This window comes from Xyrauchen texanus, chromosome 28 (assembly GCF_025860055.1).
Source record: "Xyrauchen texanus isolate HMW12.3.18 chromosome 28, RBS_HiC_50CHRs, whole genome shotgun sequence".
NCBI classification, from domain to species: domain Eukaryota; kingdom Metazoa; phylum Chordata; class Actinopteri; order Cypriniformes; family Catostomidae; genus Xyrauchen; species Xyrauchen texanus.
Window position 1 is genome coordinate 26,086,409 of NC_068303.1, and position 27,494 is coordinate 26,113,902.

General features: G+C 37.5%; 1 protein-coding gene across 1 annotated transcript; it reads left to right on the forward strand.

Annotated features, from left to right (window-relative positions):
• The first annotated feature begins 657 nt into the window (after positions 1-657).
• On the forward strand, positions 658-25,041 carry ccm2 (CCM2 scaffold protein). The gene is made up of 10 exons (XM_052096347.1): positions 658-987; positions 6,837-7,013; positions 11,026-11,109; positions 11,292-11,475; positions 11,600-11,730; positions 14,391-14,526; positions 14,790-14,844; positions 14,932-15,067; positions 15,256-15,394; positions 20,253-25,041. Exons 1-10 carry the CDS (start codon positions 958-960, stop codon positions 20,537-20,539), a joined length of 1,359 nt encoding a protein of 452 aa, XP_051952307.1. The 5' UTR covers positions 658-957; the 3' UTR covers positions 20,540-25,041.
• The last annotated feature ends 2,453 nt before the right edge of the window (positions 25,042-27,494 follow it).

Sequence of the window (27,494 nt, forward strand, 5' to 3'; positions counted from 1 at the left end):
GGGGATCAAACCAACATCCTTCTGTTTACCAGATTACCAGTTATGTGCTTAATTCGAGGAACAATAAAAGTTATAGTGGAAAGAATACACAGCCCTTTAGAAGGCTAAATCTTTAATTTTCAGTTTTAATAAATGGGCCTACATCTATCCAGTGCTAGTTGTCACAACAGCTATAGACTATCTCAGTAAGCACACTAGCATTCATGCAAGTGTAAACTAAATGTAGGCCTATTTGAACTGAATAGTTGAACTTTGTATTTATTCACACTTATCAGGTCAAAGCAAGCTTAATATTGTATTGGGTCACGTGTGCTTTAAATGTAATGGGCTAAATCTATCTAAAATCTATCATTTACATTTTTTATTTTAATATTTGTTGTTTACAAGAATAATCCGATTTGTGTTCATTACAATGTGCGTTCAATGAATAGTAACTTTTTTCCTGGGTAACAGTGCTGGAAATGTTTAATAGCTATTTTGTAGCTAGGAATTCAAGGTATGCGCCTATACAGAAACATACTTTCAAGAATAAACCTACCCTGAGCAATATTCACTGGAGTAAACAGTATCGCAGCCAGCTCTGCTCTCCCCTATATTTAGTATGTAGTGTGCATGTTCTCTCTCTTTCGCGCTGCACTGTGGGTAGACGTTCTACGCCCAAAATGGCGGCAGTATTGAAAGTTCGCTGATGTTTTTGTTTTATTTTAATGTATTTGGTCGGATTCTTTCAGTTTTGGAACAAATCCACGATTTGCATGCAATAGAAGAGGTTGATCGTTTATGTCCGATCCACGTACATCTGATATGGATCGGTGTATTTTCTCCTCCGGGGCGGTTTGTTTAGTTTAGGTCTGTGAAGTGCAACTGTTGACGCGAATGAGCCAGATGGCGCTGAACCCGTGGACGTCACACCTATGAACTTCATGAGGCTAAAATGAAGAGCTTCTTTACGTAGAGATGGAAGAGGATGTAAAGAAAGTCAAAAAGGTAAGATTATGAGATTTTACACGTACTTGATCCGCAGCTGAAAAAAGGGTATTGGCCTGTCCACAGACTATTTAAAACTCTCAGATCGTATTAATCACATCAGTGATTGTCTTTAGATGTGTATCTAGTCATTCTCTCGTGGTCAGACTGGCTTAGTAGGGAAACTACCGAAAAAGTGCTAAAGGTGACTCAACTAAAGAAAAACACTGATCCGAGAATCTCAGTATATCACATATCTGTCTTTTGTCTTTTAATCCAGACGCATTGATCAGCTTTGTTGCTTAGATAATTACTATTTTATCTAGTGGTTGGTTTTATTTAGCTTGCAGAAAATGAAAATCATCTGATGTGACCAATGGCAGAATTGGGAGTTCTTATGTGTGAGTTTCCAATCTATCGCGTGTTTACATGCGGTGCTCGGAATATCGGTCGTGTCTAAAGGGGAACCCTCAGTCTGGAATTATTTAATTTATTTATTTTGTGTGCAGAAATCCTGCTTCTATTTTACTCTACATCTAAACTTTTGGTAAGCGTGGCTCTCGCGAGACTTTCCTAGGTCTAAGTTTCCCTTCTAAACACAACCCAGATTTTCCTTACTGGAGAATGAAGGGCCGGACTGTCCAGACTCCAGACAGGATGTGACGCCCCTTGTCTCTGCCTGCTCAGGGGCCAGTAACTTGTTTGCCACTGAGAACCTGATAACTTCTTTCCCCTCAAAGAGTTCTCGTCAACTCTACATGAAGCACATCATTTGATATATAATCTGGAGTTACAGTCAGTTTTTCATAGTTGGACTGTCAGTCAGATATCTCACCCATAACTGTTGTAGAATGTTTGTTTGGTTGTCTAGTTTTTAAAGCAGATTTGTTAGGTAAGGTATGAGCCTTCATATTTGTTGAGATGAAAGGACGAGAAGTTTCCCCAAGTGGTCACAGGATGGAGCCATTGAGTCGTTTACTGTCAAAGTCGGTGTTATGAAAAATATAAAATGTATTGCTGGGTTTGCCTGGTTAGCTTATGTTTTTAATTGAAACCCCCCTCTAAAACTCACTGCAAATACACATTTGGCCATTTTAATTGTAGTATAGGTAAAATGTTCCTCAGTTTTGTTAAGCACAGACACAAAAATAGTGGCTTTATTAATGTAAACAACAGCAAAGCACAAGTTCTTACTGTGATGCAAGCTGCTTTCTGCCAAACCTGAAATGGCTAAAGATCAAATAGGCTATCTATTTAGTTTTTACATGTATAATTCAGGTGCAGATCACTTTGTTTTCTCAGATTTCAGAAGACCACACAGACTCACATGTTCCTTTAGTGTTTCTTTCCTTGGCTTTTCAATAATTGATTATGTGAGTGAGCTTGTAGGGGGCAGAATATATCATTGCATTTTTGTATACATGGGAATTATATAAATTAGCCTAGTTCTTTTCGGCTACTTTGTATGTGTTTATACTGCTGTGCAAAAATCACATTTATAATGTATAATGTGCATAATTACACATTTTGTCAAAATTGTGTTATGAAAAAAAAAATCTGGTCCATTAAAGCAAAAGTAAATTTAGTTTTTCCGTATTCTGGTATGGCTCTTGCACATTATGCGTGAGGCAAATGTTGTCATCAGCACAGTCTGCAAGGACCAGTTTTTTTTTTAGACCCGCAGACAGTCCTCGTCTGTGCGTGTCGTCTACACATGCATCTGCCATTGACTGCACTAAAGAGCAGTGTTTCTCAACTGGTGGGTTGCGGACATCAGGGAAAAACAATGCCATGTTTTTTTCTAGGGCTGGGCAATATGGCAAAAAATATTTAAAAAGATATTTTATCGTTCGATATCGACATTTATCACAATATACATTTCTTACCATTAATGGGGTAGGAAAGACATTCCTCATGTTTGTTAGACCAAGTATTAATGTAATAAATAACTAAACGCCAAGGTAAGCTACTTTTTATTTTGAAGTTCAAGAACTGTGTGTGATCTCCTTTTTGATGAAATTTTGTCTTCTTCAGCTGATGTTTGACTCCAATAAAAGACTTTCTTGTGATGCTCTACACTACAGCTTAGTAGGTGGTGGTAATGCACCATAAGCTGGATTGCCAACTGCCAATAAATATCGCAAGAAGAAACCCTTTCTTGCCTGTGGCAGCTTTATGTATCATGAAAAATCTGTACACTAAATAGGACATAAATAAACAGCAATGGTATTAATGTCAGAGTTGCTGTTATGTTCAGTCAATAGCTGTCTTGCATTACCAGTGTTGTCTTGTTTGGTACACAAAGATATCATATTAGCCGGATAGCTAGCTAGTGGCTACTGAGCCTCATTGCTGGTTTCCATGACAGCAGAGCTATGTATCTGCTAACCTGCTAAAGACCTGGGTATCTTTCCATATTGACACAAATGCTCCACGTCTGCGGACAGTCAACCATGAGCATGTCGAAGTGTACTCCATGTTACTGACCACGCATTCACAGCCATTTGGGGCATGCACACTATGAATGCTATGAGACAACTGTGATTCAGTTAGCTAGATGTGTGTATAACTTTGCCGAACTGCTTGCGTTTTTAGCTATATGTACCTTACCCGATCGTCTCTAGATGTAGAACATATGCTAAATATTGAAAATTCCTCGGTTTATCGTTGATATAAATAGGTTTTTTTAGGATATTTTTATCGCCCAGCCCTAGTTCTTCCACCATTTTCATTTTTTTGAAAGCAATTGAATGATATTCATATCACATTCAGTGCTTTATATACGCTAAATATGTTTCTCATCTGAAAAGATGATCGAAGCCTGGTTTTCACGAAATTCGCCAACAACATTGAAATCAACAACAACAACAATAATATCACTAGATGCATGCTCTTATACTTGAAAACCATTAACAAAACTATGCAACATTAAAGAAAATTCTACCCAGGCTACATTAAAAAAAACAAGGTACATTTTTACCCCAATGTAAAATCTGGGTCCTGAAGCAAAACCAGTTGAGAACTGCTGCTAAAGACCGTAACAAAGTAGATGAACTGTGAATGCTTTGAATGCGTCCATTTGCACTCACGGTCAAAAAAGTATACTTTGAAAGTCTGAGCGCTGGAACATGTGCAAAATGAAATGGCACTCAGAAAAACGAAGTACACTCAAGCCTTTAGACTATGATCTGTCCTGTGTCAGACAGGTTTGGCTCAACTATGCAGAAATTTCGAGAGAAGTATAGCTACTGCGTCTTGCCTTTTGTAGGGCAATAATTTACAGTTGAAATCAGAAATGTACATACACTTAGGTTGAAGTCATTAAAAAAAAATTTTAGCCACTCCACAGATTTGCAAACTATAGTTTTGGCAAGTCATTTAGGACATCTACTTTGTGCATGAAACGAGTAATTTTTCCTACAATTGTTTAGGGAGATTGATATCACAATTCCAGTGGATCAGAAGTTTACATACACTTAGTATGTTAACTGTGCCTTTAAGCAGCTTGGAAAATTCCAGTAAATGATGTCAAGCATAACTTGGCTTCTGATAGGCTAATTGGAGTCAATTGAAGGTGTACTTGTGGATGTATTTTAAGATTTGTATCAAGATTTAGAATGACATATTTTGTTTTTGTTAGATCCTTATTATTGTTACTTATTATCTACCTAGCATAGTTGCATTCATTTTAATAATGTATAGACCTGAAGTCTATCTTTCCAATATGCAGTAATTTAAAGATAATGCCATTGTCAGCAATTAACCTAAAGCAGGACTGCAGTTTCACACCCTTTTTTTCGTCACAGGAAATGGTGGTTGCTGTTCTTCCTGATTGCAAGAACTGTAGTTTGTGGCAGAACGTGATAATTTGTGTGTTGAGACGCGTGTTTGTCGTGGTGTGTGGTTTCTCTCACTGTTTGGAGGGAGTTGGCACCCACCTCAATTGTCTCAAGGCACACGCAACCTGTTTGGAGAGCAGCATGCATCAGCAGTAGTTGAGGAGCCCTTCGTAGAGGACAGCTGTCGTATGTCGCCAAGTTTCATTGTGTTGTCGTGGTGACCAGTCATGGAGGCAGAGGTAGGGCTACTAGAAAACTTGTTTCTTCTCTGGAGCGAAACAGGATACTTGTTTTTTTTAAGACAACGTGGTTGCTTTAACATTTGGACTGATTTCAGATTTAAGCCTTAACTGCTTTGAAAAACTTCAGAGAGGAAGAAAAACACAGACTTTTCTGTTAAATTGCAAGCTGACATTAGTGGTAGGTACGGTTGGGAATCATAAGAAATTTTACGATTCCGGTTCAGATTCCTCTTAACAAATCCAGTAATTCTTTTAGTACTTAAAAAGAATTAGAAATACAATTCTTTACTACCCTCTGTTGTCTGTTACCAAATAATGAGATCATTTCAGATTTCTACAGAGCAGATATAACAAATCAGAAATAATAAAATGCATTTAATACAGTTCTTGTTAATGGTATGTTTGCAGATTTTTTAGAGACATAAATACAGTCCAATAATAGATCCGTACAATATTTTCAATAAAGAAATCTAAACCAACAAGAAATATGATGGCATATTTCATTATTCGTGGTGTGGTGGTGGCGTAGTGGGCTAAAGCACATAACTGTTAATCAGAAGGTCGCTGGTTCGATCCCCACAGCCACCACCATTGTGTCCTTGAGCAAGTCACTTAACTCCAGGTTGTTCCGGGTGGATTGTCCCTGTAATAAGTGCTCTGTAAGTTGCTTTGGATAAAAGCGTCTGCCAAATGCATAAATGTAAATGTAAAATTATTTTTTTGAAAAAGTGAAAAAATTCCACTTATTAAAACAAAACTCCTGTATGTTTAATTATACATTGTCATATGAACAACCAGTCAGTAACTGCACTGCTTGATTTAATAGAGACACAGCAGGTCATCTTTAAATAAACAGTAACCGTTCCAGAGACCGTTTAGACTGTGATTTGTAGCCTATTGTTGTACTTCAGGCTTGTGACATTTCAACAGTTCTTATATAATTTCGAGCTCGACATTCATAACGTGCACATCATTATAAGATTACTTGTTTACTTGAAGCACTGTATGTTTTGTGCTGTAGATTCAAAAGAACCAGCTCATTAGAATTATACTTTTGGGAACGGACTATAAAAAGAGCTAGCTCGAGACTTGAGCGATTGGGAATTAAATATACTGGTAGAACTGTGTTTTTATGCTGTAGAGTCCGTAGAGGGCAGCGCTGCTGCTAACACGGTCCGAGTATTTGATGATTGTGTTTCAGCTGCATCGGCAGAAAATTGCTAGAGAACCATTAACTGAACCGAAAGTCACGAAGATCATACGATTCTGGTCTTTTTTTAAAGAATGGTTCCCAACACTAGTGGTAGGGTTTACCACAGAGTGAATGGCAGTCTTTTTTTTCCATGAATTGTGATTTCATTAGCCTTAGCAAAGGTATGTTGTGTCATTAAAACTCTCAAGCCAGCATAGTTGATTAGCTTCTTGGTTTTAAGCTAGGGGTGCATTTAAGGGAAAAGGGAAGCACGTTAGATAGCCATAGATCTTTTTGCGTTTACGCTGAGTGCTGTAATGCAAAAGAAACTGCATGTTACAGAACTTGTTGTGTCAGTCTAATGGCTGATATATTTGGAGGTTTGAGATTGTTGTGGTAACAGTTGCCTCGTCAGCCAAGTCACTGAATGCAAAGATGTCATCAGTGGAATTTCAGTATGTATTAAATGTGTATTGTATACATCACATCAGCAAGATCAGCTGCAAATGAACTGACCATACACAAATTATAGTTTCCCTAAAAAAAGCTCTTTGTGTTATTGTCATCCTGTGATATCCTCTTTCTGTCTCTCTGCAGCCAGGTATTGTGTCTCCGTTCAAGCGGGTGTTTCTGAAAGGAGAGAAGGGGAGAGATAAGAAGGCCCTGGAGAAGTCCACAGAGCGCCGGGCCCTACACACCTTCACCCTCTCTCTCCCGGACCACCGCATCGACCCTGACATTCTCCTCAATGACTACATTGAAAAGGAAGTTAAGGTATTGCTCACTTTCTAGGTCCTGGTTTTGTATTCTGTCCTCATATTTTACATTATTCAGTTGAAAGGTGCACTCCGTAATCTTGTTTTTGTTGCGGTGACACCTAATGCTGGAGATGCAGCATTATGCAAAAACAATTGTTACCAATGTTATAAGCTGAACCCAATTTTATAACCCACACTGAAAGACACATTTTCAGTACAATTTTTTAAAATGGACATGGATAATTTTTTCCGTTTTTAACCATAGCTTTCAAATTCTTACAGTTTAATAACCGTGACAATTTTAATCGTGGTTAATTGTGAAATCGGGTTATGGCGACATCCCTAGTGTCATTGTGTCAAAGATTAGAATACAACCAGCCTATTTGTTTTACTCACAGACAAAAATATAGCAATAGCAAGTATTATCTTAGTATGGAGTTTTGTGTTCCTTGCCACATTTGCTTGCTGGGGTTTTAAATACAAAAATGATTTATAAAAACAATTTACAATCATATTTAATCAAATTACACAATGATGACTAAGATTTTATATATTACAGTTTTCATTTTCTGTTAATGCATGATCTTCTGTAAAGGTGCGTACACACTGCCAGCGACTTTGTCGCTGCAGGTCGCCAGTGGCTGGCGGTGAAGTCGCTAGTGGGTGTTCCCACTACTGGTTGCCTAGTAACGTTTATAAATGACATTCACGGATGTCATTCCATTGCTGTTGACAGCGAATCTCTTTTCTTGCCACTAAAAACAAACATTTTGGAGGGAAAAGACTAAATATAAATGGAATCAGTACATAAAATGCTTTATATCAAAGATGAATGAGAAACAAGGCGTGCTGTTTGCCATAGCGGCTGTTTATCTGCAGCGAAAATGCAAATGCCGGTCTGTCTGGGTCCATAAAATCCCCGCGATCTCAGATACACCTTTCTACGCGGTATTTTTCTTAAAAATGTCCTTGTACATGGGAAGAGACATATCATAGAGCACTGGAAAATTTCTAACAGCAAGAATTAGCCTTTCATCCATCTTTCCGTTACTGCAGGAGCTGAGAGAGAGAGAGAGAAGGATCACGTGAGCTCTCCCGTCGTGTCTCCTATTGGCTGTCGCTTCCGTTAGTCGCTCCAAAGTTGAACTTTTCTCAAATTTGTCGCGTCGCTGGACACGCCCACATCTACCGCCAACGGTCGCGACAGCTCGTGTCGCCGGAAGTCGCTGTGCTCGCATTGAAAATGAATGGTATTGAGTCGCTGTCGCGCGCGATGTCGCTGGCAGTGTGTACGCACCTTAAAGCTGTTTGAAACGATGTGTTGTGAAAAGCGTTATACAAATAAAAATGTCTTGACTTTGACATACTTGTTACATGTAAACAGGTGTTGCTTATAAGCTGCATTTTCACTTAAGTTTGTGTAAAATGGACAGAACAAACAATTTCACATACCATTACTTGAAAGAGGTGATCTTTCAAACTAGCCCACACAAATTAATCTGATGCATAGATCATTGGATAAAACACATACAGCACATAATGTGTTATCTGGTTAAAAACAAGTTAGCTTTCCTGTATCAGATGATGTTATACAATGTCTAGCATCATGGAACCCTAAACCAATTGTATTAGGATTCAGATCGCTGCAACCAGAAGTGGAAGTCATCCAAATATGGATAGAGAGGATTGTTTACTGTAATTACATATGACCACCAGAAGATGGCGACAATTACATGACACAGACTCGATGACTCAATTTACACAGAATGGAACTGAATGAGATCTTGTTACTCATGCCTGCATGCTTTGGAGCGAGAGCAAACCTTTAGTCATTGTTGTATTTGCATGTGTAATTAGTTCTTATGTACAATTATTATTTTTAATTTGTTTGGAGAGGCTTTTAGAAACTTGGAGATGTTTTTGGACTCTAGGAAAAATTGTTTTTATAATGCTTTTGATCAGAAACAAAACAAAAGCAGTTTTTCGGAGCTACTTTATTTACACTCTGAGATATATCATCAAATCAGCAGTTTTTAGGATGAAAGTATCGTAATCTATCATAATCTACATAATTTATTTTAAAGATTTCTTTAAAATGATACCAAACAGTTTTTTATTTTTTAATTTTTTGTAGTGTTATAAGCCGGTAATCTTTAAAAACACCTTCAGAGCTTAAAGGGTTAATGAGATTGCCCCCTTGTAGCCTGAGAGGGAAGGGAGAATGTAATTGCAATTCATGTGTGGCCCTGGATCCAGGGCATCGGGCCTCCAAGTAGGATTTTGCTTGGGGCCCCTCCAATATGCTCCAAAACGGTCCTGTATGTAGCTAATATATTCCTGTAGAATTTCAATAGGAATATAGATGTGCATCTAAAAAGTAATATGACTTTGCCTCAAGTCATATGAACAAATAATTTGACCAGAGAAAATTATTAATATCACCACATACCATCTCAAATGTTGCTCTGGTTATTCTGAAATACCAAAGACTGTCATCAAAATATTTGGCTACCATTACGTATTGCAAAACCCAGCCTTAGTCCCTTTCCTCTCTTTCTTCAAAATAAATGATTACAAGTTATTAAATGTATTTAATTTATTCTCTCTGTGCTGTTCTTACGTATCATGTTAATGATCCTTCTCCAAACTGCTTTTGATTTTGTTGAATAATTCTGATTGTGTTTTCCTGTTGTCTTGCCACACTACATTTGTTTCATGTTTATGTTACCCTCTAAGTTTTGTTCCCTTATTTTGTATGAAAGCCACAGTGTGCCTATTAAAAAAGAATTAAGATATAAATGATCAATCTATTAATTTGAAAATAAAAATGTGGATAAATAAATTAATTTATAAATGGACAAATAGACACATTTAATGTGTTTATTTCATGTTTAACATTTTAATTGTATTTAACAATAAAATTGCATTAATAGTGTAATTCATGTTTAAAATGCAAATAAAAGTAACAATAAAACAGCACATTAATAAGTCATTTTTAAATGCACCTTTTAATTTGCGTTTTAAAAACGCATTTGGCACTTTTCTTCATTCTTTTGCCGGTTGCTTCATCTATTTGCCTTGGCTTTTTTTTTTTTTTACTTTGACTTTTCTTATCCATTTGACAATCAAATTTAAAAATGCTGTTACAGTTGACACATGCGACCAACCAATGAACATTCGATCAGTTTAAACACCCACTCTACCACATCCCACTCGAAGGAAATGTAAGATGGTCTGCAGCTGAAACGACAAGTGACCATTAACTTCAGATAGGCCTCGCTTGCGTTTCTTTTGTGCAGGCTTCATAGACCAGAAACCTCTATTAATAGCCGTCCAATGACAGACCGTCTTACATCTCCATCAAGTGGGACTTGTTAGAGGGTGCGTGTCTTTAAACTGAGTCGAAAGTTAATTGGTTGCTCCCACATTTCAGCTGTCCAATGTCGTTTTTAAACTCGATCGTCAAATGGATAAAGAAAAGCCAAAGTGAAAAGAAACAAAGCCATTGGCAAATAGATGAATAGAAGCAACTGGTGAATGCATTTTTAAAACGTAAATTAAAAGGTGCATTTAAAAATTACAATTTAGCTATTTTATTGTTGCATTTAATTGCATTTTAAACATTAATTAAATGTGCTATTTATTAATGGACAATTTATTTCCATCCATCCATCCATCCATCGTCAACCGCTTATCCTGTGTACAGGGTCGCGGGGGGACAATTTATTTGTTAAATATAATTTTTATAAAAATTAAACGTGAATTAAATAAACACATTTACATTTGTCTATTTATTTGTACATTTATAAATTGGTTTATTCACGTTTTTTTATTTTCAAATTTATAGATTGATAAATTATTTCTTCTTTTTTAATTGGCACTCCTCCGCTTCCATAATTGTGATTGTCTTGTTTTCTCTAATTAATTTCCCTTCATGCCATTTCCATATTTGTTTATCATGCTCTTTAAAGCGACCTTTGTCTCTAGTAAGACTCTTTATAAATAAAACATTCTTCTCATTATTGGAGTATCTGGGACAGCTAACCTCAGTTCCTGGATATCTGAATCCCTCCAGTCGCACTGAAGTTCTGCAACTTATTGACAATGCCAGGGTAAGCTCATTGTTTACAGCTACTGTTTTTATTCAATATGAATTGCCTTGTTGGTTATGTTTCTTTTCTTATTTTCATCTTGGTAATGGTCTTAATGAGACTTTAAATGGCTTGCCTTTGTATTTTACGAATGTGCAGCTTGCAACTGTGAGATGTAATATCTTCTTTCAAATCATTTGTAGAAGTCTCATCAATTAGCAGGGCAGCTGACAACAGAGCAGGATGCTGTTGTCAGTCTGTCTGCATATAATGTGAAGCTTGTGTGGCGTGATGGAGAGGACATCATTCTTCGCGTGCCCATCCATGATATCGCGGCTGTGTCCTATATCAGAGATGACTCACTTCACCTAGTGGTGCTAAAAACAGGTATACAAGTCATCTGGTCAATGAACAAGCATTGTATAATATTGTAATGGTTTGATTTTCAGGATAATAACTTAAAAAATAGGCCATTGTTTCCTTACCTTGAAATTTGAGATTATATCTGTAGCTCAGGAGCCTGGGGGTTCTCCATGTCACAGTACAGAGATGTCAAAGTCTCCCACTTTGAGCTCCCTATCAGAAAGTGGGGCTGTGCTTGTGGAGGTCTGCTGCCTACTCGTGCTGGCTGTCGATAACAAGGTATTTGAAAGCTGTCTTTTTCAAAAGTTATTTAAAAGTATGCAATGCAGTCATTTTCTTTATTAGACTCAAAGTGCATATTATATTAATATTTGTGCTGTCAGTCGATTAAAAGTTTTAATCGTGATTAAACGCATCATTTTGCGTAGTTAATGAGAGATTGTAAAAGTGCTGAAATTTGCTAATATATATATATAATGGTTGAAGTCAGAAGTTTACATACACTTGAAGTCATTAAAACTCATTTTTTAACCACACTTTATATTAGCAAACCATAGTTTTGGCTAGTCGGTTATCTACTTTGTGCATGACATGAATCATTTTTCCAACAATTGTTTACAGACAGATTGTTTCACATTTAATTGACTATATAACAATTCCAGTGTGTCAGAATTTTACATACACAAGTTAACTGTGCCTTAAAGCAACTGGAAAATGTATGTCAAGCCTATAGACAATTGGCAAATTAGCTTCTGATAGGAGGTGTACTGAACTGGAGGTGTAGCTGTGGATGTATTTTAAGGCCTACCTTCAAACTCAGTGCCTCTTTGCTTGACATCATGGGAAAATCTGATTAAATCAATCAAGACTGCCAAGAAAAATTGTGTACCTCCATAATTCTGGTTCATCCTTGGTAGCAATTTCCAAATTACTGAAGGTACCACGTTCATGTGTACAAACAATAGTACGCAAGTATAAACATCATGGGACCATGCAGCCATCATACCGCTCAGGAAGGAGATGCATTCTGTCTCCTGGAGATGAATGAAGTTTGGTGCGAACAGGGCAAATCAATCCCAGAACAACAGCAAAGGATCTTGTGAAGATGCTGGAGGAAACGGGTTGACAAGTATCTATATCCACAGTAAAACAAGTCTTATATCGACATAACCTGAAAGGCTGCTTGGCAAGGAAGATGCCACTGCTCCAAAACAACCATAAAAAATTCACACTACAGTTTGCAAGTGCACATGGGGACAAAGATCTTACTTTTTGGAGAAATGTTCTCTGGTTCTATGAAACAAAAATTTAATTGTTTGGCCATAATGACCATCGTTATGTTTGGAGGAAAGAGGGTGAGGCTTGCAAGCCGAAGATCACCATACCAACTGTGAAGCATGGGGGTGGCAGCATCATTTTGTGGGGGTGCTTTGTTTCAGGAGGGACTGGTGCACTTTACAAAATGGATTGCATCATGAGGAAGGAAAGTTATGTGAATATATTGAAGCGACATCTGCCAGGATGTTAAAGCTCTGTTGCAAATGAGTCTCCAAATGGACAATGACCCCAAGCATATCTCAAAAGTTGTGGCAAAATGACTTAATGACAGCAAAGTCAAGGTATTGGAGTGACCATCACACAGCCCTGACCTCAATCCGATAGAAAATGTGTTGGCAGAACTGAAAAAGTGTGCGCGAGTAAGAAGGCCTACAAACCTGACTCTGTTACACCTGTTCTGTCTGGAGGAATGGGCCAAAATTCCAATAACTTTATGTGAGAAACTTGTGGAAAGCTACCCAAAAAGCTACTCAAAACATTTGACCCATTTAAACAATTTAAAGGCAATGATACCAAATACTAAGTGTATGTAAACCCACTGGGAATGTGATGAAAGAAATAACAGCTGAAATAAATCATTCTCTCAGCTATAATTCTCATTTCACATTCTTAAAATAAAGTGATCCTAACTGACCTAAGACGTGGAATGTTTTCTACGATTAAATGTCAGGAATTGTGAAAAACCGAGTTTAAATGTATTTAAAGCTAAATACAAATTGTATGTAAATGTCTGACTTCAACTGTACTTATAAACATCCTTCTTCGGAAAGAAATCAAAACAATATAATGCTTTATTGGCATTTTCCAAACATAACGATCACAAATTTAAGTAACATTTAAACGTTTCACAATGTCTGAGTGGGAGTTTGACTAATTGAAAGAATTCATCCCAAAATAGGTTGCATATTCATTGCAATGGGCAACATCTCTTAAACTCTCATTCTCCACAATATTATTCATCCGGCAGACTGTGGCTATCCCCTTTGTTACAGCAATCGTGAAGCCGCGTTCATGATTCACATCAGGGTGTCCTCCAAGGGGCACTTTGAACTCCACAGGAAAAGCATTTGCTGACAAAAACATCTCATTCTGAGTATTGGTGATAGTGAAGACTTGCCGTGCTTCTGTGGTAATTAAAATGCGTCTTGCAAAGATCTCATCTGGGCTTGTTTTGTACATCAAATAGCTCGAAGAGGTAATTTCTCCATTTTATCACTGACACTGAGTCACTGTTGTGTGTGTTTGTGCGTCAGTTTAATTACTCTGGGCGTACACATGACAAAGGTTCCGCTCTTTCAACAAGCGTTTATGCTGGTTTACGCTGTATTAACGGTAAATGCGTTAATCGCGATTTAAGAAAATGTATCGCATTAAACTTTTTAATCGCATGCGTTGTGTTAATTCTGACAGCTTTTAGTTATTTTATTTTATTTTTAACAATCTTTTAAGATTTAAAAATTGTATCCTGTTTTCACCGTTGGCTAGTCTCTAACTCATCATCAGTGTCTTTTATGATTCTGTATGATCTAAATAAAAAATCATACATTTTTACATCTAATGTTGCAGTGGTCTGATTATTGAAATGGCTTCTGGCTTTGCAGGCTGCAGCAGAAGAACTCTGTCTACTCCTCAGTCAAGTCTTCCAGATTGTCTACACAGAGTCAACTATTGACTTCCTGGACAGGGCGATCTTTGATGGAGCCACAACGCCAACCAGACATCTCTCTATCTATAGTGGTGGGTAGTGAAGCACACTATGCTCCTCCTTTGAAACATTTGAGTATTTCCCAATAAATTTGTACTTGCCCAAAGCCACAGACCACATTCGGTTTCACATCAGTGTGAAATATACTATGGTTTATTGGAAACATATTTATGCTTCATGAAGCTTAGTCTTATTAATTTTGTACTGACCTTGCAAATGGAAATATTTTATTAAATCTTTGACTCCATCAGATTGGTTATTTCACAATGCTTTCCTATGTTTGTTTCACATAAAGAGGACTCAAGCAAAGTAGATGTCAAGGAGGTGTTTGAGGCAGAGGCAAGCACATTGTAAGTCTCGTTTCAACTTTCCTCTACAGCGTAGTTAGCACATTATATGTTGAATTGAGCAATTATTGTGTTTTTGTTCAATCATAGTTCATTCCAGAGTTCTCTAGAGGCAGGGCACTCCTCTTGCCCATCTCCTTCCTCCACCCCAGCCTCACCACAAACTGCCAGTGAGAGTGAACTGAGCACAACAGCTACTGAACTGCTGCAGGACTATATGACCACAGTGAGTGTGTGTTGTGTAGAACTGAACAAAGTTATACATCTTATTTTATTTGCTCATCTATGTGTGTGTAATTTCAAATTGCAAATGTCAAGATATTTTTTAAAAAGTGCAGTTTTAGTCCATGATCCCATTATTGTTTTCAATTTGAGTTTTTCACTTCATTGTTTTCCTTACATTCTCTGTATTAGCTGAGGACGAAACTGTCCTCTCAGGAGATTCAGCAGTTTGCAACACTGTTACATGAGTACAGAAACGGGGCCTCCATCCATGAGTTCTGTATCAACCTGCGACAGCTTTATGGAGATAGCAGGAAGTTCCTCCTACTTGGTTAGTTACATGTTCATTTGTTAATGTTGGTTTTCATGTGATGTATACAGAAGCTCTATGTTGACCAACTTTATACTAGGGATAGGCATTTTGGTCATTTTGTCTACTCGAGTACTCGGCAGGTGTGTGTAAATCACGAAAACATGTCGGCGCCCAAGGTAGGAAGTTTACAGTCAGTGACAAACATTAACTTTTATTAAATAATATCCATTAACGAGTCAAATTTCTTGCATTTAAAGGTGGAGTGAGTCATTTTAATCCAGTACAATTTTTGTAAAATTCTGCGAATATCTCTTCATGACCCGAAAAAAAATCTGGTGTTTGTACACAGCCCTGTCTCTGTAAATGGGAAAATAAACAAAGTTGATCGGACCAATCCACACAACACTATTGCACGTGCATAAATGTGAAAATGCGATTCACTTCTTGTGAGAGATGGGATTTGCCTCTGCTGAAAGCTGATGAGTTTGAAAATAAGAATTTAAATTAATTTAAACTGCAAGACATTCTTTTTATATATAAATATATATAAAAATGCATTTACACTTGCTCAAAATTTCAGCATGAAATCATTAAGACGTAAAACACATGATTTACACAATACAAGGGATAACTGTAAAATTATGGAAAAACATATATATATATATATTATTTCTCCTTTACTCCACTACCATCTCCACTGTTTTGAGCGTGTTCAGCTCAAGGTTGTAGGCTGTATGCAGACTCTTCACAGTCACGAATGAGGCAGGTGTCCATTGTGTCATCTGCACACTTCAGGAGCTTGACAGAGGGGTCTTTTGCAGTGTAGTCATTCATGTACAGAGAGAAGAGCAGTGGAGAGAGAATGCATCCCTGAGGAGCACCAGTGCTAATAGCGAGTTTCCCCAGTCTCCATAGCTGCTGCCTATCTGTCAGAAAGCTGGAGATCCATTAACAGATTGAGGTGAGCATGGAGAGCTGGGTCAGTTTGGTTGAGATAAGATCAGGCATGATGGTATTGAAGGCTGAACTGAAGTCTACAAATAGGATCCTTGCATAAGTCCCAGGTCTGTCAAGGTGTTGCAGCATATAATGCAGTCCCATATTGACAGCACCATCCACAGACCTGTTTGCTCTGTAACAAACTGAAGGGGGTCCAGTGATGTCCTTCAGTTAGACCAAAACCAGTCTCTCAAATGACTTCATGACCACCGACATGAGAGCGTCAGTTGTGGCATATACATTTTAATGCTTTTTAGGCCTTTCCACATAGATGCAGGAACGTTGGCTGAAAAAAATATATATCTATATATTTTATTTATTTATTTCTTCCCCAAGAGTAGCTTCTTTTAGCCACTTTTATTTCCTTAGTCAATGTGTTCTTGGACTGGTTGCACAATATTTTATCCCCACTTCTGTAAGCATCCTTTTTGACATGACGAAGATGTCTGAGTTTTCCTGTAAACCACACTTTATTGTTATTGAATGATAAAAGGATGTCCTATTTGGAATGCACATATCCTCACAGAAACTGATATATGATGTCACAGTATCTGTGAGCTCGTCCAGGTCTGTGGCTGCAGCATCAGAAACACTCCAATCAGTGCAATTAAAGCAGGCTTGTACATCCAGCTATGCTTCATTGGTTCAGCTCTTTACAGTCCTTACTACAGGCTTAGCAGATTTTAGTTTCTGCGTGTAGGTTGGGAGAAGATGAACTAGACCGTGATTGGAGAGACCTAAAGCTGCACATGGGAAAGAGCGAAATGCATCCTTTATAGTGGTGTAGCAGTGGTCCAATATATTTTTGTCTCTGGTGGGGCATGTGATTTGTTGTTTGTATTTTGGTAGTTCATGGGTGAGGTTAGCTTTATTAAAATCTCCCAGAATAATAAGAGAGTCTGGGTGTTTTTGCTCCATGTCTGTGATATGATCAGTCAGCTGTTGCAACGCTGTGTTCATGCACACTTGTGGCAGGATATAAACACTCACCAGAATGAACGAGAAAAACTCCCACAGCGAGTTGAAAGGCTTACAGTTGATGAAGAGCATTTCTAAATTAGGACAGCACATCTTCAATGCTGTTACATCTTTACACCAACTTTCGTTGATGTTAAACTAAAACCGCCTCTCGTTTTCCCCTATAACTCCACGATCCGCTCTATACATCTGAAAGCTCGGCAGATGGAGCGCATTGTCCGGGACGGCTTCACTCGGCCAGGTTTCCTTGTAACACAGAGCAGCGGAGTTGGGAAAGTCCTTATTTGTTTGAGTGAGAAGAAGTTTGTCAGTTTTGTTGTGCTGGTCAGTATTCATCTGGAGCAAAATTCCTCCAGATGAATACTCTGCAGCGGAGTCCTAAAGCCACGATGACGAAGCTTCACAAACACACCGGCTCGCTTCCCTCACATGCGTCTTTTGGATTGCTTGTAGAGCACCGCTGCGCCTCCAACTAAGATGTCTAATTAAACATCTGAATAATCAAACATCGGCAAAAAATTACCAGGTATGCTCTGCTCTGCTCAGCAGTTCATCCCTGGTGAAACTGATCTGGAAAGAGTGACAAACAAACAAAAGTAACAAAAACGCTCTTGGAATACTTTATGCAAAACATTAGTATGCAATAAGACATATTTGTTCTTTTTTTAATAAAAGATGTATTTTGTGTACTGCTTATATTGCTAATATAATTATAACTTCAAGTAAAATACAGTATGTTCATCTCGAGTCCATGAAAAAAAGGCTTTAGGTGGCATTCACCCCTTTCCATAGCAATCTTGAGCTTTTAATATTTTAAAAACGATTATGTTATGCAGGTGTCATATTAATCCATCTTTCTGGCTGTTTTATAGATAGCTTAATATATTATGTTTATATTTTCAAAGATATTTTTTGCTATGGCTAAAGAGGGTAAATGAAAAGCAATTAAATTTTAAACTAAATACAAAACTATTGGCTGAATATCTACATTTAGATTCTCAAATAAATAATATATCATGAAGAGCCGATTTTGCGGATTTCTTAGATTTTATTTGTAAAGTGTGCTTTAAGAGATAGGGGGAGTGACTTGATTGCATCGGAGATATCATTTTACTCTATTAGTGATCTGTAATCCAGAATGAAACCTGCTATGGAGCAGGTTAGCTGTGTATTGTAAGTTGCTATGGGAATGAAAACCGCTAAAAGCCGACCAACTTTCATGGTACCGAAAACATGGGGTTGAGGCAAACTAAACTAAAACTTACCTGGCTAGCCACTGAAACCAGCTTCATGGTGCAGGCCACAGGAATCATTTAATCCACCTTTAAAATATAATAAAACCTGTTTAGCAAATGTTTTGCAGAGACGGGTGTTCAAAACAATGTTAATTACACTCTTTTGATTATCGTAACGATAGCATTGCAGCGTCGTATATCAGTTTGGTTGCTATGAGACGTCTCTGACAATCAATGTACCCCTCAAAATCACAATGTAATCAATCTCAAAATTAAAAATAAGCTCCCTCTTTGACATGTTTGTGTTTAGTTGTCAGGTAATTGTCACTGAATTTCAAATGAAGTGAGAAGTCACATCATGCATGATCACCATCGATCATTGCTGCCACGTCAGAATACTGGAGTACTCATGCCTATCCCTACTTTATACTCGGCATAATAATACAAACTCATATTTTGGCACCTTTTATTATCTTTGAGTTATTAACATAAAATCATAAAGGTGTTTTTTGTGCCAAAATAATTCATAATTAAAGAAATTGAGTAAAAATGAAAATTATCTAATTTACTTACCCTCATGTCATCCCAGCTGTCTTCTGAACACAAAGATTTTTAGAAAAATGTTTTAGCTCTGTTGGTCTTTACAATGCATGTGAATGGTGGCCTGAAATTTGAAGGTCCAAAAAGCACACAAAGGACACATAAGTGTAATCCATAAGACTCCAGTGGTTAAATCCACATCTTCAGAAGTGAAATGATAGGTGTGGGTGAGAAACTGATCGATATTTGTCCTTTTTTCTATAAATCTACACGTTCTCCTTCACATTCTTCTTTTGTTTTTGCCGATTCACATTGTTTGTGCATTTCGCCACCTACTGGGTGGCGAGGAGAATTTATAGTAAAAAAAAAAAAAAAAAGACTTAAATATTGGTCTGTTTCTCAACCACACCTATTATATCACTTCTGAAGATATGGATTTAACCACTGGTTGATGGATTACTTGTATGCTTTGTGCTTTTTGGAGCTTCAATGTTCTGGTCACCAATCATTTGCATTGTTTGGACCTACAGAGATGAAATTTGTTTTCTAAAAATCTGTTCAGCAGAAGAAAGTCATACACATCTAGGATGTAATGAGGGTGAGTAAATGATGAGAGTATTTTTATTTTGGGGTGAACAATCCCTTTAATAAATGTATTTAGGTCATGACCATTTTGCACATCCATTTTGCATGATCTTTCTGACCATCAGAATTAAATGTTTATTTTTTCACTGGGATCACTGGGATTTTTATGTAAACATCTTTTTCACTTGTGAAATAGGTAACAACCTACAGATTGTGAGTTTGCTACTGGGTCCAATATTAATCACCAAATAGACATCATTAACGTCTAAATGTGTGTGGTCATCGAGGGGCTGCCATAAAAAATCCCAAAATATTGTATTTCAGTAATGGTCTTTTTGCATTGAGGAGAAAGGTTTTTTTTTTTTTTTTTTTTCCTTCTTCTGAAAAATATAGCATGTTCACATAGTAACCTACATTGAGCTCTTTTATTTCTTTAGTCATGATTTGACCCCTTTAAAGTCAAACATTTGGGCTTATGTTGGTTCAAGAGTGGATAATCTCATCATCTGTGAAATTCACTTGTGATTTCTCCATTCTAGGACTGCGGCCTTTCATTCCTGAAAAGGACAGCCAGCACTTTGAAAACTTTTTGGAAACCATCGGCGTGAAAGACGGTCGCGGCATCATAACAGACAGCTTTGGGCGTTACAAACGCACGGCAAGCTCTGCATCAGACTCCACCACTAATGGTAACAGAGCTGCGGGTGGTTCGGATGAAGGAACGGTGACCTCTGAGGGCGACGAATGGGACCGCATGATTTCAGACATCAGCAATGACATAGAAGCATTAGGAACCAGTATGGACCAGGACGGCGTGTGCTCTTGATGTCATAACACTAGGTCAGGCACTCAATGTGTCCTTACCAAATCACCACTTGATATAATCACATGGGCCATTGGTCCATATTGCTGTTCATCGAATCTGACAATGCTGGAGATTGGATACTGTATGGATAACATTTCCTGGCTGTCATCCTTATTCTCCTTTGTTGTGCCATAGGACCACAACTTTGAAGTTTGATAATTGTTTTTTATGATCCGTGATGTAAAAAAGGGTTGTCCTTTGCTTTGAACAGCAGTTGTATTTCTCTAGGTAATGTTTATTGGTAGTATCTGGTACCAATATTGGGGACTTTGGGGCTGGTAGATGTTGCTCTTTCGAGAAGGATAGAGCTGCAGGCCAAGCTCCAAAAAGGGGCGAGAGCTCCAAACCGCCAGCAAAGGTATACAGATCCCCTAATCTAACCCTTTCTCTAACCCTAATAATGTGTGGAAGTGACACCCCCTTTTAGAGTTGCGCTGCCCTATTTTGTGGGTTTCCACCCCCATATGGAGATCTCTGGGTTGCAGCCATACCTACTTGGCTCTTTCACGCTGATCTGAGACCAGTTTGGAAGTATCTAATTTAATTGTTAACTTTATGCTTTGAAAAGAGAATGCTTCTCCTTATTAGTGTGAAGGGGCAAATTCTACCTGCAGTGTGGAGTTTCTGCAGTTTCTGGATGCCTTTTAAAATGGTAATACAGTATGTGTCTTGAAACCTGATGGAAGTGAAGTGCAGTATATTTCCTCCCTTACTGAATTGCTAATCAAAACTTGACCTTTACAATTTTACACCCTTATGTTAACTGGTCAACGTTTGTGTTAAACTTGTTCTTCCTTTAACATTATAAGCATAGTTTTCACATAGTTATATTTTTTCAGCCAAGATTGGTTTTCTATTACCCAGCTACTATCATGTGGGTTTCTTAAGGCAGAAAATGTAGCATTATATATTTTGTAGGGGTCTAACGGTTCTCGGTTATAGAAACTAACCGTACGGTTTGCCAACCATGGTTTGGTAAGAATTTGCTCTGTGGTTCATATCTAGTTTAATAACCCATCTGGATCATACAGTTTGGTGAAGAAAATAAAGCGGCAAATAGATATGTGCTGTTGTAACCTCCGCTAATGTGCCTGTATGGCTCTGTAGATGGACTGCCTGTGTTTCACGTGGGTCAACTTTCTACAGAGAGAAGCTGTCCTATTAACTGTTAGTATGTTAAATTGTTTGATGACATCACAGTTCTGCCTGCGTTAGTTGTTAAAATGTCAAGCTGAGAAAACAAGCTGCAAGACAGAAGCCACTGTGTCATTTCAGTCTCCTGTCTTGAGAACTTTTTCTTTATGCAGTCAATCACAACAGCGATGGTCAAAAAACTTTTACAACACAGGCAATGTTTGCCAACATTGTTTGACGCGAGTGCCATATACTGGTAATTAGGGCTTTTAATCGATTGAATATTTTAATCAAATTAATTACATGGTGTCCCCATTAATTAATCGCATATACAAATATTTGCTGAGAAAGCCCCTCATATAACAATAATTCAATATATAATGATTATACATATTTATATCAATATATAATTATACATGGTTATCTTTAAATATTTAATATCAATATAAAATATTCAGATAATTAAAATGCATTACATTAATTAATCATTGATAAGACAATACAAAAAGCGGCTTTAGAATACAATGTATTGTTTATTACCATATTATTGATCATAATTCAATCATTGACATACGGTTCACAGCAGTCCATTTCACAAGTGGTATATTAAAACAAACAACAACAAAAAGGAATAAACAGTTTAATAAAAATATCAAATTGTTTACATATTTGAATACACTTTACAGCTTTCTTGTTACTCAAATTGGAAATTGTCCTTAGGTGTTGCTGAACCTCTGAATTAAAAATTAAAACTAATGGTTTATAACCACCATACTTACATTTATGAATACTAAAATTTATCAACAAAAGCAGAACATTAATCAAATAATATTCCTTATGAAGAGACATGTCATAGCTAAAAAAAAACGAATAAAACATTTTCAAAACAAAGTTGAAGCTGGGAATAATATGATCTCTAACAATCTTGCAGAAATCAGACCAAAAACAAGTCGATTAGGGACAACTTCAAAATAAATGAAAAAATGTTTCCGCCTGAAGACCAGAAAATGTTCAGAATATATCGACATCACAATTAAATCTCTCTACAAGAAAATAATTAGTGAGGTAATACTTATAAATAAGTTTGAAGGAAATTTCTGTTTAAATATATTAAATATTTATGGGTAACTTCCAAATTTTGGAAGTCCAGCCACACCCTGCGTCAGACATGATTGTGTAGCGTCTCGGGTGCGTTGTGTCATAAACATAAAATGTTTAGGTCACTGTGTCAAGTTAAATATAGTTTAATACTCAATCTTTAAACACATCTTGAGATTCCTTAGTTCGCATTTGTGCTCCGAGTGTTTTGAACGCAAGAACGTAACGCATGTTTGTGATGTTCTGCCTACTGAAGTGTTTTCTTCACTGTATAAACTGTGTGTTGCTCATACAACTGAAATTTCACTGTCTGCCCTCTGGACTAAACGGGTGGTACTACAAGCTTGCATTTCTCAGGACTCTTACTTATTATGGTCTGGGGGAAGTGTGATTAATTGCGTTAATTTTTTCAACGCGTTATTTTTTTTGTAAAATTAATCGCACTGAATTAACGCGTTAAATCAACAGCCCTACTGGTAATACATCGATATTTGATTATTTACACTGACATCACCTGAGGATATATATCGTGCGGTGTGCAGAGCTGCAGGTCAGCCCGAAACTGCACGCAAACAACTGTCTTTAAACAGGCACTCACTGCTAGTCTGGACAAACATGAAACAAGAACTAAAGCATTCGAGGTGTTTATAGCCAAAGTTATGTTGCCCTTACTGCATTGATGATGATGTAGGATTTCCGATTTATTTTTTGTTATTTTGTTAAGGACCCTAATGAAAATTAACCTATGGTTTTACTATAGTAATATTGTAGTAACCATGACTGTAATAGCAAGGACTGTTGTCACCATGTTGTTCTTGGCAGAAATCATAGTTTTGATACAATTAACTATTGTTTTACAACATTAATACTGTAGTTTCCATGTAGTAACCTTGCTTTTACTATAGTATTGTAACCATGTTAGTTTTGTGGTTACTATGATTTTACTACAAATACAATGTTTAAACTATGGTTACTGTAGTAAAACCATGGTGATTTGTAGTGAGGGCAAATCTCTTGAAGTGTCTGTTACCAATTAGTATATTTTTTACTTTGGATTTGGCATTCATATTTTTTATTTTATTCCCCTGAACATAAATACCAAACCATACTGAAACCGTGATACAAACCGAACCATGAGAAATTTGAACCGTTAGACCCCTAATATTTAGGACTGAAACCTGGAAAATTTGGATATTTGACAAAGTCAGTTTTCTGGCTAATTGAGGATGCAATGTTGTGAACACTGCATTAAATTCATGTCTTTTTATTCATTGTATTCTTCTCAGAGTTTTCAGTAATCTAACATTGTGCCTTGCTGTATAACTGCTCATTATATCATTCAACAGGGATGTAAGAAGTATTCTGTAATCTGTACAGAACGTGACTGAAGTATGAATTTATTAAAAAATGTAGCACCTAAAACATCTTCACTCATTGCATCTGTTCTTATTTGAACTACTCAATGGGTTATTTCATCTGAGTGGATTTACCTGCTTTACATTAGAATTTGTAACTTGCCTTTAACCCTGGGTTAGTCTTTAATCCCAGGTTAATTAGTGTTTCACATGTGTAATTTTGACAGGAGGTTCGCAGTGCTTTTAACTCAGGGTTATAAAGCCTTAGTCCATAACAGGGTTAGCTTCCTGAATTGTGGTACTATTCGGTGTAAATTACAAACATAATGATATATGAACAGTGAACCAGAGCAGAGTGACCCAGAATGTAGAAATGCACGAGTGACCATGCACGCCCGGCCCCCAATCGTGCTAATCAGCTGGAGAGGGATAAATGCAGCCAGATGCAGCAGCTGCGTGTGGCTCTCTCTCTCCCGAACTGCCTTAACCGCTGCAGTTATCCCTATCCTCGGCTGATTAGTCCGATTGGAGGCCGGTTGTGCATAGTCCCGGCCTGGCCTTGCCCTCCTCCTCATTACAAATATTCATAGATTTTCTAGTGATTAGAAAACAGACCTGGAGAGAGACACCAGTTTCCAAGTGCATTCCAATTTAATAATTCATGTAATATTAATTGGAGGGGGGGGTCGCTGTCCTTTTCAGCACAAAACGGCGGTGCGATATGCCGAAGGGGGCAGCGATATTTAGAAAAGGACTGCGACCCTATATTCCCTTGCATTGTATGGACCTACAGATCTGAGCTTAATTTGTGTTCAGAATAAGAAAGAACATTTTCATTTTTGGGTGAACTATCCCTTTAAATTGGGCGACAAGCTGGCAAGTCTGCAGTGTCAGTTGTGTTCTTTACATTGTAATGGCAGAATAAACTGAAAAATGCAAGAACCAGCAACACAGCGCTTTCTATGGTTGACTAGCGAAACATCACAATTAATTACGTGTGTAGTTGCATCCAGATAACAAAAAAACATTTGCATTTACAACATTTTATGTGGTCAAGTGCTATCTGATTGCAGTCTGATCATCAAAAATGCATGTTAAAGGGAAATTTTACCCAAAAATAAAAATGTTCTCATCATTTACTTGCCCTCATGCCATCCCAGATGTGTATGTCTTTCGTCTGCTGAATACAAAGAGATTTTTAGAAGAATATCTCATCTCTGCCGGTCCATCCAATGCAAGTGAATGGTGATCTGGCCTTTTGAAGTTTCAAAAAGTAGATAAAGTTAGCATAAAAACGATCCAAATGACTCCTCTGAAGCAACCCATTTGGTTTTGTAAAATATAACTCCCTTTTCACTACACATCTTGCAGTCTCTAGACAAGATCATGATTTCAAGCTCGATTACACTTCCTATAGCGCCATCTAGCGCTCATCTGCAATACGCCTAGGTCAATGTCTCGGATGTCAACAAGGCATTCAGCAGATGTCTTTCTGACGTTTATGATTTTGAATGTTTGTAAATCTGATCTTTTTAAGATGTTAATTAGATTTTGATGCTTTCCAGATGGAAAGGTCTAAATAAATTAAATTAATAAAAAGACAACTCGGAGATGTGCGTCTGATATCTGGGTTTCTTCAATGGGTCAATGGCTGACGTACATAAAATTCGAAATTTGAGTCCTTTCCTCACAGTTTCATGTTTATTCCCATCAACAAATTAAATATGGCGCTACTCTGAATATGTTCTAGGGTTGCAGTATATTAAAACATATGTGGACAAGGAAATACTTGCTTTTTTTAATACGCTTGAGACTGTTGCATGTTGGCCATAAAATGTTCGCCAGCAGGGGGCACTCGACCAACAGTTTTCAAGGCACATGAACGCATTAGCTAATCCAGTTTGCCGACCATAGCCTTCACCATATTCAGACCATTAATCCTTGACATACCTGTTTTACTCATTGAGTTTGTCCCTGCATGCTTGTTTATTTACTTTTATTACTGGTGTAATGCCTTGTGTAACGACCTCAGTTACAAAAAAATTTTTGGCTTCACTTTCTGTTTTGAAATCCACATAACTGCCTGAAGGACACATATACACACACATTTGCAATCTATAAACCACAAGCATAAAAGTTGAATGTCTGCATCCTTGAATGAAATCACTTTATGCTTTGAAGAGATTGCTCACTACACCCTCGAAATATTTTTTAAACTAACAAGCGACAAAAGCCTTGACCAAAATAGGCATGCAAGCAGAATTCCTAACATAGGCATAAGCCTGCCTAATTTATCTTAGCATGTAGCTATCACGGAACGATAAGGAGGATTAAACGTATCCCACAGTGCAATAGTAGAGTCCTTCTCCCTCATTAGTGGACATTTCCCTCATGACCTCTTCTGAGGTTACCTGGAGGGCTAATATTTTGTAAAATAAACATGTGCTGTAATTCTGACTTTTTACATCTTTTATGCTACAGGCATTGCCCTGAAATCAAAATGAGTGTCCTCAAACAGACAGACACTGGTATTATCACATGGCTCCAGGACAGGCTTTAGCACCCCCTACATAAAATCACATTATTGTTTCTGCCCATCTCCCATTGGTGGTCCTTAAAATGACTCAGCCAAAAGTGTATCCAAGCAGAAAACTTTGGCTTCAGCAAAGCTGTTCATTCATAACACGGCTCTTGAAGACAAACACTGAGAAAGAGATTTTGGGCGCCAAGAGACACCGCCATCTGTCTACTCATTTAACTCACACAGCACATACTCACATTGCAGGAAGCATGCATGTGTAAGACCATTACTCACTGTAACTAAGGAGCACATCCTGACTAAAGAAACTGCTGTAAGGACACACAAATGGTGCCAAAGGTCAGTGCCCTGAACCTAAGCTAACAAGGATCTGGGACCATATGTCTTGTTAGATGTCAGTGGAATAAGACAGCTGGTTTGGAGACAGTGACACATAGAGACTCAAACTCTCATTAGAGCTAAAATTGTTTGGTAAATAGTGGCAGACATTAGCTATATATATATATATATATATATATATACACACACACACACACAGTGTATATATAAGTTTTAATTTATAATTAAAGTAACACCACAAGAGCAAGAGTGCTGATATTTACTAAAACAACACACAACTGCAGGTGTGATTTTGCTTTCTTCTACAACACTTACTGTAGTTCCAGTCCTCAAATCTGATTGGGCGAGTGGCATTCCAAGAGAGCTGATATACAGTCCAACAGCACTGGGACACTTCACTACTTGTATCACTTTGCTTCTCCATGTCCGTGGTGGGGATTTTTATACAATG

What these genes read in the sequence shown, in the direction of transcription:
- ccm2 (XM_052096347.1), top strand. Translation starts at nt 958, where the DNA reads ATGGAAGAGGATGTAAAGAAAGTCAAAAAG. An exon ending in TGCTGGCTGTCGATAACAAG is followed by an intron (nt 11,731 to 14,390) that starts GTATTTGAAAGC and finishes CTGGCTTTGCAG; the next exon opens with GCTGCAGCAGAAGAACTCTG. An exon ending in ACATCTCTCTATCTATAGTG is followed by an intron (nt 14,527 to 14,789) that starts GTGGGTAGTGAA and finishes TTTCACATAAAG; the next exon opens with AGGACTCAAGCAAAGTAGAT.